At 39.2% G+C, this 15,900-nt stretch overlaps 1 protein-coding gene across 1 annotated transcript; it reads left to right on the top strand.

Annotated features, from left to right (window-relative positions):
* The first annotated feature begins 686 nt into the window (after window positions 1–686).
* On the top strand, window positions 687–15,385 carry LOC114243421 (uncharacterized). The gene is made up of 11 exons (XM_028174909.2): window positions 687–758; window positions 1,455–1,606; window positions 3,075–3,155; window positions 3,857–4,021; window positions 5,489–5,651; window positions 8,002–8,182; window positions 10,211–10,398; window positions 10,946–11,110; window positions 13,014–13,226; window positions 14,522–14,613; window positions 15,233–15,385. Exons 1-11 carry the CDS (start codon window positions 687–689, stop codon window positions 15,333–15,335), a joined length of 1,575 nt encoding a protein of 524 aa, XP_028030710.2. The 3' UTR covers window positions 15,336–15,385.
* Window positions 15,386–15,900: the final 515 nt, after the last annotated feature.

The following is a 15,900-nucleotide window of genomic DNA, read 5'->3' on the forward strand; positions in this document are numbered from 1 at the left end:
TTCTGATAGCAGCTGGATACTCAACTTTTTTACTGCTGGTAGGACCTCTTGTGAGTCCGCACGGATAGGTACCACCGCCCTGCCTATTTCTGCCGTGAAGCAGTAATGCGTTTCGATTTGAAGGGTGGGGCAGCCGTTGTAACTATACTTGAGACCTTAGAACTTATATCTCAAGGTGGGTGGCGCATTTACGTTGTATATGTCTATGGGTTCCAGTAACCACTTAACACCAGGTGGGGTGTGAGCTCGTCCACCCATCAAACCAATAAAAAAATAAAAATAAAAAATCCCATATAAGATAGTTAACTTTACCCTGGATTTTAATTGACTGAGGGTCGTTATTATTGTACACTATGGGTTGGTTACCGTCCTTCGAATTAAAAATAAAGAGGTTCTCAATTCGAATCTATAACTACTTAGTTAACAACAAAAACAAAAGTCCAACAACCCACACTACACATCTCTGAGCTTTGGACTACACGCTCAAAATATAGTTTCTTGTTTCTGTATTGTTCAAGTAAATTGCGATCTATGATCAAAGTTCAAACGATGACAGTAAATACTATTTACCTTGATTAATGGCATTACAATATGACGCTTAATAATGTTTGAATGACGTTACCTATCACGTACTTCGAAACAATAGTGGAAACAATACGTTGATTGTATTAAAAAAAATTATTATTATGAACAAACAACCAGCATCCAAGATACCTAAAGACGGACCTGGCCCGAGGGGACTCCCAGATTGCTATTACGTACGTAAAAAAACTACTGTGGGACTACCAACGTTTTGCTCGTAAGGGCTGCATCATAATATGATGACGAATCCTTCCCCTGACGTGACGAGACGTGCTGACGAATCCATGCTCTGACGTGACGAAGGTTCTGAATCGTTCGACGAGATTTTAGTGCAGTTAGATGATGCTTAAAGCGACATGTGTGTAGGGTATGGATTTGATTATCAAATAATGATAGGAACTATTGGGAAAATTAAATTAGAAAAAAAAATTGAGGTACCAGTTAAATCCGACCTGTGAAATAGTAGGTATATTATAATAGGGAAAGAATTTTTTTATTGCTTAGATGGGTGGACGAGCCCGCAGCCCTTCTGGTGTTAAATGGTTACTGAAGCTCATAGACATCTACAACGTAAATGCGCCACCCACCTTCAAATTTAGTATAGTTACAACGGCTGCCCCATCCTTCACGGCAGAAATAGGCAGGACGGTGGTACCTACCCGTGCGGACTCACAAGAGGACTTACCACCAGTAAGATGCTTTTAATTTCAATATTTTTATAAACAATTAGAAGCCCGAAAAGCTCTTGTGATGCTTCCAAGAAGCTTAAAAGGCTTATACCTAATACCGTTTTTCGTTACCATACACAACGGTTGAAGCGCTCGACCTTCAAAACTCACCTACGAATTTCTGAAGAAGCAAACGTTTTGTAGACATCAAGAGTATTGAATTCCACATTTCGATACGTGAAATTCGTGAAGAGACTTCGAGCCGAGGAAGAGGAGCAGCGCCGCGGTGCCGAGACCAGACTCAAAGAGCTGACAGACAAACAGAACAGCGATTTCTTCATTCGATGTGATCGCAGGTGGTTAAGTTCTCAACGTTCAGTCGTCGACCTTACACTGAGTTATTTGTGACCCAGCGATGTTGTGTGTCTGGTAGAAGAATGTAGTGGTTACAATGGAAACGTAAAACAAACGTTACAGTTTGTTACGCCGTAACAAAAATATAAAATTAATACAAAAACAATTACACACAAACAAACAAAATATCTAGTTGTTACAATGAATGAAAACCGCGCGCTTTAGAATATTGTTACGTCGTAACAAAATTCTAAAGTCTCCTACCAGAGAATAAAAAAGTTGAAGCGCGCAGTTTTCATTCATTGTAACAACTAGATATTTTGTTTGTTTGTGTGTAATTGTTTTTGTATTAATTTTATATTTTAGAATTTTGTTACGACGTAACAAATTTTACGATAGTCGGGTGGAACAAGTATGAGAAGGGAGCCAACTGCAATATAATAAAACAGACTTCGTCCTCGCTTCTCTAGCTTGTGGGTGGCATTCACATGATGTAGGTGGGCTCCGAAATTATTCCATTCCAGGAAATCATTCCATTATAGTACTCTTTTTTTTATTTATTGCTTAGATGGGTGGACGAGCTCACAGCCCACCTGGTGTTAAGTGGTTACTGGAGCCCATAGACATCCACAACGTAAATGCGCCACCCACCTTGAGATATAAGTTCTAAGGTCTCAAGTATAGTTACGACGGCTGCCCCACCCTTCAAACCGAAACGCATTACTGCTTCACGGCAGAAATAGGCAGTGTGGTGGTACCCACCCTCGCGGACTCACAAGAGGTCCTACCACCAGTAATTACGCAAATTATAATTTTGCGGGTTTGATTTTTATTACACGATGTTATTCCTTCATCGTGGAAGTCAATCGTGAACATTTGTTGAGTACGTATTTCATTTGAAAAATTGGTACCCGCCTGCGGGATTCGAACACCGGTGCATCGCTTCAACACGAATGCATCGGACGTCTTATCCGTTAGGCCACGATGACTACAAACAATAGCTTGCTGTTTTTCAACTGGTCCCATATACGAGGGTGCTCCTTACCTCTAACATCCATATCCGAAAACCGCCTAACTACAAATAGTCCATGAGTTCAGACATTTGTTTTAAAAATATTAAGATATAAAAGAGGATGAAATTTAAAGATAGCCCCTGATATAATAATAAAATACACGTTTTCGCTGCACGCAATGTATCACAAACAAAAATTACGCATAAGGTCATCTTAATATTACCTCCAATATTGTTTGCAAAACGGACTTACCAGTACATGTAATTAGATAGAATAATTTTTTAAATGTATTACTATGAGCCCGCAAGATCCATCACACAGTGACTAGTAGGTAACCGTGATTTATCTTGAAACATTCACAACTGTGGTAACTAATCACCATTCAAATCTTAGTCTCATGCGGTGGACCAATATACATACATCACGCTCTTTATAAAAATACTGTGATTGATTACAGATCTCTAATAAACAATGTTGCACGCCGTGTTGATTTATGTATGGCATCTTATCAGGAGGACTTGCAGAAGAAGCGACAAAGGTAATGAGCATCTAGCGACATCTAACCGTTAACATTGGAACTGATACAGTAGCGATGATTTTAATCGAAATGTCTTTTCATTTTAAGCTGAAGTCACGAAATGTTATCGTAATTTGCTAGTTTCCACTGAAGCAATAATCTCAAGAGTTTTCGTAAATAACTAAACACAGCTACACAATAATTGAGTCGTCGTGGCCTAAAGGATAAGATGTCTGGTGCATTCGTGTTGAGCGATGCACCGGTGTTCGAATCTCAGGCGGGTACCAATTTTTCTAATGAAATACGTACTCAACAAATGTTCACGATTGACTTCCACGGTTAAGGAATAACATCGTGTAATAAAAATGAAACCCGCAAAATTATAATTTGCGTAATTACTGGTGGTAGGATCTCTTGTGAGTCCGCTCGGGTAGGTACCACCGCCCGGCCTATTTCTGCCGTGAAGCAGTAATGCGTTTCGGTTTGAAGGGTGGGGCAGCCGTTGTAACTATACTTGAGACCTTAGAACTTATATCTCAAGGCGGGTGGCGCATTTACGTTGATGTCTATGGGCTCCAGTAACCACTTAACACCAGGTGGGCTGTGAGCTCGTCCATCCATCTAACCATTCGCTGGTTTATTTCATTTTCCAGTTGTTTGTTTTTGGTTCTATAAATAGATACTTCATTTATCAACGTTATATTCTAACATTGAATCGACAGATTGCTAGAACTCTTCCAACAAGAAGAAGAAGCTAATATTCGTAAATTCGTGGAACAAGCGCAAGCGGGCGCCGAGGCCCTATGGCAAGATAAGAAAGATCGGTTGCAGTACTTGCTTGCGAAAAGGAAGAAAGAACACGAAGACAAATACAAAGAAACGCCTCTGTATGACTTCCCATAAACACGTCATTACGTATCCTCCCGATCCATTAACGGTGCTTTTAGGTACCTCAAGCACCGGTCACCGTCCTCGTCGAACCCGTCGCTTGCGACGAAGGGCTCGACGAGTGAATTAACCCATAGATACAGCCCACTGAGTTTCTCGCCGGATCTTCTCAGTGGGTTGCGTTTCCGATCCGGTGGTAGATTCTGCGAAGCACTGCTCTTGCTAGGGCCAGTGTTAGCAACACTCCCGATTTGAGCCCCGTGAGCCCACCCACACGTCAAGGAGAAGCTGAAATAGCCTCTCAAGGCTATCAGCATAGGTAGGAAAAAGAAATTTAAGACTATTTCATAATCTATTTCTCGATAAATTTTATCCACACCGACCATAGTCCGGAACCAGTCCCCGACTAAATCGCTTTGCAACTCTTCAATGTCATTATATTCACCAGGACTTTTTATTTTTTATTGCTTAGGTGGGTGGACGAGCTCACAGCCCACCTGGTGTTAAGTGCTTACTGGAGCCCATAGACATCTACGACGTAAATGTGCCACCCACCCTGAGATATAAGTTCTAAGTCCTCAGTATAGTTACAACGGCTGCCCCACCCTTCAAAACCGAAACGCATTACTGCTTCACGGCAGAAATAGGCAGGGTGATGGTACCTACCCGCGCGGACTCACAAAATGTCCTACCACCAGTAATTACGCAAATTATAATTTTGCGGGTTTGATTTTTATTACACGATGTTATTCCTTCACCGTGTAAGTCAATCGTGAACATTTGTTGAGTACGTATTTCATTAGAAATGGTACACGCCTGGGATTCGAACACTGGTGCATCGCTCAACACGAATGCATCGGACGTCTTATCCTTTAGGCCACGACGACTTACTACTTACTACAACGGACTATCTTACTACACCCATTGTGTGTACCCACAGTATGTTCATCTAAAATCCTATAGCACGAGCTGCATGCTGGTGGCAGGATTTTTTGTGAGACCACGCGACTTGGGACCACAGCTCTGTCTTTTCTGTTGTCAAGTCATCACGCATTCTCTTCTCAAAAACAGAACAGCTAATATTCCATCGCTACTGGACCATGGCCTAGTTGTTAAGGTGAATGCAGTATTCATCTTATTGTTGTTCGCCTTAAACTAACTTAACGCCACGCAAACTAATAAATATTAGTACCTAACTACCTATCTTATAAGTATAAGATAGTTAAATTATGTTATAAGCACTATTAGTTATGGAATTCTTATATCACGATTTTTGTCATAATAAGTTCCCGATATTTCGCCATAATAATTCAGCTGGCAACATCACCGAATGATCGGGAACATATTTTATGTATCTGTGATCATAACCCGTCAAACAGTAGTGTCCTTTTAATGTCGATAACCGCGAAGCTTAAAAAAAAAAAACCATAAAATGATAGAATTTTTTTTTTACACCTGCATTTAAGATCGAAATGCGTCCACGTTTTGCCCTGCATCTACAAGTTGCGCGCCAAAGAGGCAGAAGAAATACAATTGTATCAAATTAAAGAGAAGCAAGCCAGAAAAATGGCTGAGAAGGAGTTTGACAAGATGTGGCACGAAGTCGCGATGAAGGAGTCCGAAGCGTTGGTTAGATTTTGTATTAACAGATCACCTAGAACGTTATAAATTACTAGCGACCCGCCCTCGCTTCGCTTCGGAAACATTAAAACACACATGAAACCAAAAAAAGAAAATAAAAAAATAAATAAAAAAAAGTAGCCTATGTTCATCAGGGACAATGTCGGCTTCTAATGGAAAAATAATTTTTCAAATCGGTCCAGTAGTTTCGGAGCCTATCCGAAACAAACAAACAAACAAATCTTTCCTCTTTATAATATTAGTATAGACTAGCCGTACTCGCCCGCTGCGCTGGGCTTTTAAAATTAACTATATTATTTATTGTCATTATTATTAGGGAGTCCAACACTCATATACACTTTGAACGGCCGTCTGGTGTAGTGGTAAGTGACATGGTCACTGCACAAGGGGGTCGCGGGTTCGAATCCCGCCAAGGGAAGATATTTGTATGATAAATATAAATGTCTTTTCCAGGGTTATGGATGTATATTAAATATATGTATGTGTATAATAAAAATCTTACATTTATATCCGTTATCTGGTTACCTGTTACACAAGTTCTTTACGAACTTATCACGGGACCAGTTAACATGGCGTGATTGTTAGTAAATATTTATTTATTATTATTTATATTATTATATAAATATTAGCCTATCCAATAAGTACATGTATTTTCTACATGGATACCGAGTTTCAAGTCAATCGGATGAATGGTTCAGTAGTTATAACGGGACATCCGTAAAAACCACTATAGATTTATATATTAGTGTTCTTGTTTGTGAATTTTCAGACTGTATTTCCTTTGTGATTTGTTTTCTTAGGTGGTTTGTGAAGTCTGCCGTTAAATTACAAATACTATTGAATTCTTTTTGGTTTTAATGCAAAATAATATTGTACATAATATTGAGCGTCTTGTAGCTGTTGAGTCCCGTTCAGAAGTGAAGGTGGTTGTGTGTGTTCGCGCTGCGGAGCTCGCCGGTCCGCCGGTTTGCCGCCCCCTCCCTCGCCGCGCTGCCTGCGTCTTTCCCGACTTTGCGAAGGAGGAGTTGATGCGTAAACAATTAGTATAGATTCTATAACGCTCTCGAATGTAAGAAAAGTATGCCTGAAATTGTTAATAATGTATAATGGTTCGGGCGAATTATTCTTATTCAACTTTACTAATAACTTTATTAAAAAGACTGATGCTATTTGGGAATATGAAAGCCTTAACTGCCCGAAAATGAAAAAATGCCGATCTATGTGTTTAGTGCGAGTTTTTTAACGTTCTCGATAGCGTAAAAGTTAGCTCATATTTGTATGGAGTGGGATCGTTTGCTTACGTTTGCCGCTAGGGGCGCTGTTCCAACTGCATACAAATTTGAGTTAACTTTTACGCTATCGAGAACGTTAAGAAACTCGCACTAAGCACACTAGTCTCTTTGGACACGAAAATGTTATTGTACTTAGGTTTTCTATCCGTAACAATTCAAAGTGATAAATTATTAAAATGCAATTAAGTATTTACAATGATTTACTCTTCGAAAAAGCACGGGCAGTTTGTAACAAGCTTGTGCTTTATATTGCCGGTTAATGGAACTTGTGGGTAGTTACAAAAAAGTTATAGATGTTATTCATGAGCTATCGGGAGTTTATATAATCCATTTATAAGTAGTTTCAAAGCTGTTTTAGTTTTATCTAACGATCGTAAATCATAAACTTAACGAATCAGCTTAGTCGATGACATCGACAACTTCGTCTGCTAGCCCAAGTTCGGCAAAGGCCTCCTCCGTTTCTTTCCACCCATCTCGGCTTAGAGGTTTTCTTGTCCATACTTTTCCTGCTACCGTCTTTATCTCGTCTTCCCACCTCCGAATCTGTCTGTCTCGTTTCTTTTTTATGTTTCTAAATAATAATCTATACTTCTATAATACTAATATATAAATCTACAGTGGTTTTTACGGATGTTCCGTTATAACTACTGAACCGTTCATCCGATTGACTTAAAACTTGGTATCCGTGTAGAAAATACATGTACTTAATGGATAGGCTAGATAATATTTATACGAATGTTGGACTCCCTGCACCAGGGGGCGTTAATGATGAGAATCTTTGTGGGGGTGAGAAATAATAATGTTAATTTTAAATGCCCAGCGAAGCGAACGGGTACAGCTAGTAAAAACTAAATCTAACAAGTAACAATAAATAATAATAATATTTATACTTTATTAACATTATTTTTTATTATTTCTATATTTGTTTACAAAGTCTAATATGTTTTTGATCTCTCAAAAATGTGCTTATATGAATGTAATGCATCGTATCTACTCCTCGATTTAATGAGAAACACGAGCGGGTAATGTAGGAAAAACAATTTTAGGCAGCCAGAATGGAACAGGACGCGATAGAACGTCTAAGACGCGACTTGGAATGTAAACAGTACTCTGATCAGCAATTGGAACAGAGAAGGATTCAAAGGGAAAAAGAGAGGGAGATGCTGAAAGAAGAATCGAAGAGATTCAAGGCTATTTGGGACGAGGACATCAGGAAGGAACAAGAAGGTGTTTTGTTTTATTTGTCGACTAAAAAGTTATTATGAATATACAGACGGCTGCATAAGTTCATGGACATCTTACGGTCTATATTCGCTTAAACATGACAGTGACGGTATTGTAAGGTATTCGCAAAAAAATAACTAGATAGCGATATGCAGTTATTATAGTACATATATGAGGAAGGACCACCCACAGATACAGCCCACTGAGTTTCTGGTAGGATCTTCTCAGTGGGTCGCGTTTCCGATCCGGTGGTAGATTCTGCGAAGCACTGCTCTTGCTAGGGCCAGGTTTAGCAACACCTCCGGTTTGAGCCCCGAGAACTCACCTACACGTTAGGGTAACACTGATATAGCCTCTCAAGGCTATAAGCATATGTAGGGGGAAAAGGAAGGACCGATGCTCTGATTATTTTTAAGAAGAGCGTGTTGTCCGCCGTCTGATCGCTATAACTACACTAAAACTAATACCAAATATATTAAGTGTATAATCTATGCTAAGACCCGCACCTGTTATGTTTTGGACTTTTTGGCGGGAACGCGAGGAGTGAAGTTGTGTGATTTGTTTTATTTTGTCTATTTAGTGTTTCTTCGGGTTTAAATGTGTAATAATGGTGGTTTATTAACCGTTTAATATCTGTGAAGATTTCATCTCATATCATCTCATTTAATTTCATCCCAATTGATTAATGTCTCAAATTAATAATTTTCATTTCATTTCACTCCATAATATCATTTTTCATAAAATTAAGAATATACATTAAAATAAGACATGACTTAAAGGTCTCAGATACCTGGTCATAAAATCTCTTAAAAAAAATATGTTATGTTTTGAAAGGCCACTAAAAGTTGCTTGTGGGTAGTTTGCTCGAGTTTTACGATCGGTTACATTCAATAAATCATTGTCTCGGAGTGTAAGCATTAACTTAAAATTCAAACAATTTAACCGTTCCTTCCCGCGCCAACCATATATAACACATGAATAATAAAGTAATTTTAACAAAAAATATATCTATGCATTTGTGATAAAAAAAATAGATTTTAAGTAAGTCCAATTGTAATGTTTCAACATAATCTTTTAAGTATAATTTAGTCCTTCAAAGTATGCATCTTCCTTTTGATCACGAATGCTTCAAGTAACTACTATATATCGATATAGATCGAAATATTATCGAATAAAAAACATAAAATACATAAATCGGTGTTACGTGTAAGTCGATGAATTCGCTAAAAAGTCCAATATCTCTGTATCAATAACAATAGCAATAAGAGCAATAGTCTTGAAGGTAAATAGATTTTTGTTTATGGTCAAGTGTAGTATGAACTCCGATCGATAAGTGGCAATCGATCCCTATATTCCTATCGCGTGGTAGCTATATTTTTTCCTGCTACCTATTCTAGTGATCTCGAGGGGTCACACTAGATTCATCGAACGAGTAGGTAAGCTCACGGGGCTCTACGATGCGTGCTTAGTGGGAGTTTTAACGTTCTCGATCGCGTCAAAGTTAATTCGAATTTGTATGACGTTGGAACGTTTGCCTACGCTTGCCGCTAGGGGCGCTGTTTCAACTGCCTACAAATTTTAGTTAACTTTTACGCTATCGAGAACGTTAAAAAACTCGCACTAAGCACACTTGTGGTACGATATAAATTCCGCCTTGGAGTACGGTATAATTTACACTTGGAGTTCTGGTTTCAGGCGTGGGCATCTCTTAGTGGCGACATCCACATTGGTTAACTCTTATAATAAACTAGCTGTACCCGTCCGCTTCGCTGGGCATTTAAAATTACCATTATTCTCATCCCCACAAAGATTCTCATCATGAACGTTCCCGCAACTGGTGTAGGGAGTCCAACACTAATATAAATATTAGCCTATCCATTAAGTACATGTATTTTCTACATTGATACCAAGTGTCAAGTCAATCGGATGCACGGTTCAGTAGTTATAACGGAACATCCGTAAAAACCACTGTAGATTTATATATTAGTATAGATATAGATTCAAAAATTTAAATAATCTCTTAATTATCAGCTGAACATCAGAGAGCAGAGAAACGTAAAGAAACAGCCCGCGAACGTATGGAGATGATTCTAGAAAGACAGGAGACTGTTAGGAAACAGCAAGCCGAGGCTAAGCTCATTGCTGACACGTGGGATTCTCTAACGGGCCAAGGTATAGCCGATGAGAAGGCGGCTATCGAATTGAGGAGACGGAAAGAGGTAATTGCGATCGTGATTTTTGCGATGAAGCTTGTTTGGAGGTTATGAGCCTCAACATCTGTCACTAAACGGATGGCAATCTTTTTTATTGCTTGGATGAGTTGACTAGTGGTTACCGGAGCCCATAGACGTCTACAACGTAAATACTCACCGTGACACATGAGTTCTAAGGTTTCACAGTTCCACGGCAGCCTCAACCTTCAAACCGAAACGCATTACTGCTTCACGGCAGAAACAGGCAGGGCGGTGGTACCTACCCGTGCGTACTCACAAGGTCCTCCTCCTCCTCGTGTCATTTTCCTCATTAGTGAGGGTCGTGGACTCCCCCGCTGCATCAGTTTCTCCCGTACGATTTCCCTCCATCTGCTGCGCTCCTTAGCTTCATGAAGGGCATTGTGGAAGTTGATGTTTAGAGAAGATCGTATATGGTCCGACCATCTCGTGGGACTGCGTCCTACCACCAGTTTATTTAATCGTTCGTCACTTTTACATTGCCTTTTTTTATTTACATAAAAACAACTGGCATTCAATATATTGAAATTTCCAGCGCGAACTAAACGAATGCAATAAAAAAATGATTGAAATGAAAAAAGAGTTAGAAAAATTGGAACGCGCGAGCGACGGAGACTTCCAGCTGGAGGCAGCGAGGAGACAGGAGTTGGTCGACAAAAAACGCTGCGAATATTTAACCTGGTCACAGAGGACCAATAGGGTTTGTGTAGTTTCGTATTGACGCCAGCGTTACCAACTCGAAATTCGTCAAGGTGGGAGATAGGGTTCTACAAGTTGGTAGTTTCCAACAAACCATAATATGAAAAGTTGGTACCCATAGTTTTCAAGTCTTTTAGTTTTTTTTTTTTTATTGCTTAGATGGGTGGACGAGCTCACAGCCCACCTGGTGTTAAGTGGTTACTGGAGCCCATAGACATCCACAATGTAAATGCGCCACCGGCCTTGGGATATAAGTTCTAAGGTCTCAGTATAGTTACAACGGCTGCCCCACACTTCAAACCGAAACGCATTACTGCTTCATGGCAGAAATAGGCAGGGTGGTGGTACCCACCCGCGCGGGCTCACAAGAGGTCCTACCACCAGTCACAAGAGGGTCTACCACCCTCAAATAAGAATCTGGCATCCTTAATTTCCTTTTCGATTGGATAAGACATATTTGAACTGTTATTATTAAAAATCCAATGATAATACAGAATTACAAGCCGCTAATATTCTTCTTTTTCACTCATTTTGATAGTGTTCAATTGGAACGTTTTAAATATTACAATCAGTTATTTGTTAATTGAATCGCGATAGATATAGAGTGTAAACTTTACGCGTATTCTTTTGATTTGAACTTTTTGAAAACTTCAAAAGTTGGTAGATAAAGTGGTAGGTTTGATTACGATACTAAAAGTTGGTAGATCTACCGAAAAGTTGGTAGAGTTGGCAACGCTGATTGACGCCTTCAGCTCTAACACTAGGCTTGCGGACCCTGGTAACCGTTTGGAGGCTTAAACGACGAAAGGAAAGGTCTTCCCCCGAGCGGGTGATGTTGCTCGGTAGACCGACGGTCCAAATGTTGTTGTTCGGAACTTGTATATATGTGAGCTTATCTTGAAAATGTTGTAAGCGAGATTCAGGCATTTTTTTCATATTTTATTGCTTATGTGAGCGGACGAGCTCACATCCCACCTGGTGTTAAGTGGTTACTGGAACCCATAAACATCTATAATATAAATGCGCCACCCACCTTGAGATATAAGTTCTAAGGTCTCAGTATAGTTACAGCGGCTGCCCCACCCTTCCAACCGAACCGCATTACTGCTTCACGGCAGAAATAGGCAGGGTGATGGTACCCACCCGTATGGACTCACAGGAGGTCCTACCACCAGTAAAACCAACCAGTCTGTCAAATATCTTGCGTTGTGTGATGGCTACCCGCTACAACCGTACTCGTCGAATTCAACAAAAAGTTCGATGTGCAACATAATCCATGCATCAGCTCGCTGAGTTTCTCGCCGGATCTTCTCTGTGGGTCGCGACTCCGATCCGGTGGTAGATTCAGTGAAGCACTACCCTTGCTAAGGGACGCAGCTAGCACCCACACGTTCGCTGAAGCTGGCAAAAAAAACATAATCAAGTCTTCTTATAACAAAACTAGCGGCCACCTGCAGCTCCACTCGGGTCTTTAACATAAATTTCAACGATACTTGACGTTGTTTTATTTTTTTAAATAAAAGAACATTTATTGCGGCATAACGATAATAGTTAGACATATGCTGCTGCGACACTTTTTGTAAATAATAATGTGTTCTACAAAGTCGCAGTACATTATTTTATTCTATCATCAATAGTTTTCGCAGGGTAAGCGGTGTAAAGAATATTTTAGGTAATTTTTATACACTTTGAGTTACGTTATTGGAATTTTAGTAGGGATCCCTAATTTTTTCAAAAAATATTATAGCCTATGTCACTCGGGAATAGTGTAGCTTCCATAACACTGAAAGAATTTTTCAAATCGGGTCACTAGTTTCGGAGCCTATTCAATACAAACAAACAAACAAATCTTTCCTTTTTATGATATGTATTAGTATAGATTAGTATAGATTCATTGTCCTCAGGAAGTACGTCAAGCGATGATCGACCAGATAAAAGAACGTGAATCGGCACGTAATGTCCTGAAGGAGAAACTGGCTGAGCAGGACGAGTACTACCGGCAATTGTTCAGTCAGCTGGAGGGGCTGGCGGCTCACAAAGAGAAGACGGACGCCGAAGCGAGGAGGCATCACCAACGCGACCTGCTCGACCAGATCAAGTACAATCAGATGCTGAAGGTCTGTTGGGTTTTTAGGTCTCAGGCGTGCTTAGTAGTGCGAGTTTTTTAACGTTCTCGATAGCGTAAGAGTTAACTAAAAGTTGTATGGAGTTGGAACGATTGCCTACGTTTGCCGCTAGGGGCGCTGTTCCAACTGAAATCGATGAAAAGTACAAAGGGACCGCCTACACATCGATTTTTTTTTTGGGATCATTTTATAATAAGATGTTCTCAGTAATTGTAAATAGCTACTCAAAATAGCCTGAAGCTTTTGAAAACTATCTTAATCGAAGAAAACACTATTAATTAAAGATTAGATTTACAGAATAGAAATTAAATCTCACAATAAAAGATGAAAATGTCACCGGGCATCTGACTCTGTCAATATCACTATTAAGACTAAAATCAGCCAAAAGAATAGCTAATTTTTAACTAAAACAGATTGCTGCGAGAAAATAAAACAAAAGAGAAAAAAAATTAAAGATGTTTCTTTATTTTTCACACACACAGAGTACCGTATATGGTGTGCTTACTGCGAGTTTTTTATTGTGAGTGCTATTTACTGAGTGATTACTTACGACTATGACTTACGGATCCCGAGAAGTTACGTTCAGCGGCTTTGTTTCATTTTTCCACATTTGTGCACTTTCACAGATACTAAACAGTTAATAAACCAGCGTTATTACACATTTAAACCTGAAGTAACACTAAATAGACAAAACAAAATAATTCACTCAACTTCGCTCCTCGCGTTCCCGCCAAAAAGTCAAAAAACTTATACATTCAGTCACGTCCCTAATTTAAAACACCTTTATAATTAAACAGCTGTACCCGTCCGCTTCGCTGGGCATTTTTAAAATTAACATTATTTCTCACCCCCACAAAGATTCTCAACATTAACGCCCCCGCAACTGGTGTAGGGAGTCGAACATTCACATAAATATTAGCCTATCCATTAAGTACTATGTACATGTATTTTCTGCATGGATACCAAGTTTCAAGTCAACCGGATGCACAGTTCAGTAGTTATAAGGGAACATTCGTAAAAACCACTGTAGATTTATATAGATACTAGCGACCCGCCCTCGCTTCGCTTCGGAAACATTAAAACACACATGAAACCAAAAAAATAAAATTAAAAAAAGTTAAAAAAAAGTAGCCTATGTTCATCAGGGACAATATCGGCTTCTAATGGAAAAATAATGTTTCAAATCGGTCCAGTAGTTTCGGAGCCTATTCGAAACAAACAAACAAACAAATCTTTCCTCTTTATAATATTAGTATAGATAGATTAATCGCATAATTTGGCAAAAGGAACGCGCGCGACAAGCCGAATTGGATGAGATCAAGAAATGTCAGATCGCAAAAGAAGAATACGAACGAGAGATCAGCAAGATGTTGTGCCGGTAACTGGTGTTGTTGTTGATAAATACCGTAAACTAAAAAAAAACTCGATTCGAATCGATTTCAAAAAAAGGAAGGGGTTTTAGTTGATTTTTTTTGCACATTTGACCAATTTAGCCAATTAATTCCTTGTTTGTGAGAGCTAATGTCACTGTTAAATTTAATTGATTTACCTCTTCTAGTCGGTTTGTTTTGAAATTACATTAATAGTTAATTGCTAATCTCCCTCAAAGCTCCTCCAATCTTGGACGCGTGAACCGTTTTGTATAATCTAGAATGACAGATGTCACGTTTAAAATTTACTGCGAAAACGGTACATCATCCGGTCACCGTTCTCGTCGAACCCGTCGCTTCGAAGGGCTCGACGAGTAAATTAACCCTCAGACACAGCCCACTGAGTTTCTCGCCGGATTTCTCAGTGGGTCGCGTTTCCGATCCGGTGGTAGATTCTGCGAAGCACTGCTCTTGCTAGGGTTCGTGTTAGCAACGTCGTCAAGTTTGACCCCGTGAGCTCACCTACTAGTTAAGGTTACGCTGAAATAGCCTCTCAAGGCTATCAGCTTAGGTAGGAAAACACTGTATTGCTCAAACAATAAGTGTTTAATCTATTTCTAATTTCAGACCGCATTTCAGTGATGAGGTTCATCCATTCATGAAACAGATGGTGAAAGGTTTGAAGATGTCTGAGAAATGTCCCTGCTCTAAGCCGGACTATTGTTCTTAGAATTTATAATATTTTTGGAGGTTGTTTTTTGGGTTGAATTTTAATGGAAATTCGTTGAATAAAATATTTTGAATCTATCAAATATTATTTTTCTTACTTTGGTAATTACGTAACGGAATTCTCACCGTGATTTTTACTTTAACCTATTCATATGTCCTATTGGTACATAAAATATGTGTTTCATTATTTTTTTTAAAGTAAATTGGTATTATAATACTACGAAATGAAAAAAATCGCAATAATGAATAAATTAAATTCAGTTTTTTTTGTACTACATGGTATCACCTGATCGAAAACACGACCTGAGAAGATCTGGCGAGTAACTCAGCTGGTAGCGGATGCACTTAATATTTAAGATTACAGTCGGTCGAATGGAGAGCTTCATAAACTGGGCTTGCACGAATATTAGACCAACTGATGACGTCACCATAGCTTGCGTCTCATTGACAATTCAGCTCCTATACCATAGACCTATTTAACATTTTTACAGAAACTTTTTATATTTTTTATTGCTTAGGTGAGTGGACGAGCTCACAGCCCACCTGGTGTTAAGTGATTACTGGAG

This window comes from Bombyx mandarina, chromosome 28 (genome assembly GCF_030267445.1).
Source record: "Bombyx mandarina strain Sakado chromosome 28, ASM3026744v2".
NCBI lineage: Eukaryota > Metazoa > Arthropoda > Insecta > Lepidoptera > Bombycidae > Bombyx > Bombyx mandarina.